The sequence below is a fragment of the Triticum dicoccoides genome, chromosome 3A, assembly GCF_002162155.2.
Source record: "Triticum dicoccoides isolate Atlit2015 ecotype Zavitan chromosome 3A, WEW_v2.0, whole genome shotgun sequence".
Classification (NCBI taxonomy): Eukaryota; Viridiplantae; Streptophyta; class Magnoliopsida; order Poales; family Poaceae; genus Triticum; species Triticum dicoccoides.
In genome coordinates this window covers 492,260,953-492,261,613 of record NC_041384.1, presented here as the reverse complement: position 1 = coordinate 492,261,613, position 661 = coordinate 492,260,953, and the positions used below count along the sequence as shown (strand labels likewise).

The following is a 661-nucleotide window of genomic DNA, read 5'->3' as shown; positions in this document are numbered from 1 at the left end:
TTGCCGAGTCCAAAAGGAACAAGGGTCTTCACCCGGAACCCTGGCACGCAGAGGAGCACCACGACAACGTCTTCAGGAAGATAACGGCGCCCGCAATCGTCGGCGACGAAGCGCAAACCTAATTACTTTAGTGCTAGTTCTTTGATTGTCTGGTTATAAAACGGAATCAAAGCTTCACAGAAGCGGGAAATACTCACAGTCGGAAGCAGCACCTCCTTGACCACCTCGGGCGCCACTACCACGCCCAACTGGCACAATCAGTCCATTCAGAATCCCGTTTTTCTTATGCAAGCTCTTCTTTGCTGATGCCGCGGCACCCTCCTTCCTCCCCTCCTTCTCCCTCCCACCCTTCATCAAACTCCTCAGTGGGAACACGCGCACGCCGCCAGCCTCGCCGAGCAGCAGCCTCCCCATGGCGACCTCCATGGCATACACCGGCCGCGTTGGCTCGAGCTGGATGACCGCACACTTGTGCAGCTCAAGCGTCCTCCCGTCCGCGGCCATCCTCGGTGCAAGCACCCAGATCTGCCCGGCGGCGAGGGAGAGAAGCGCCACGGCGTTGACCCCGCCCGCGAGGCGGACGCCGAGGCCGAACGGAAGGCCGTGGAGGGGCAGGCTGGAGGGCGAGACGTGGCGCTTGAAGGAGAGCGGGGCGGGGGCG

At 61.7% G+C, this 661-nt stretch overlaps 1 protein-coding gene across 1 annotated transcript in view; it reads right to left on the bottom strand.

Moving 5' to 3' along the window:
• Positions 1-657, bottom strand: part of LOC119272466 — a gene marked incomplete at its 5' end in the record, with an annotated part of 4,354 nt that extends 3,697 nt beyond the window's left edge. The window contains one exon of the mRNA XM_037553951.1: positions 198-657. Coding sequence (XP_037409848.1) covers positions 198-657 — 460 coding nt within the window. The remainder of the gene's footprint in view (positions 1-197) is intronic.
• Between the last annotated feature and the right edge of the window lie 4 nt (positions 658-661).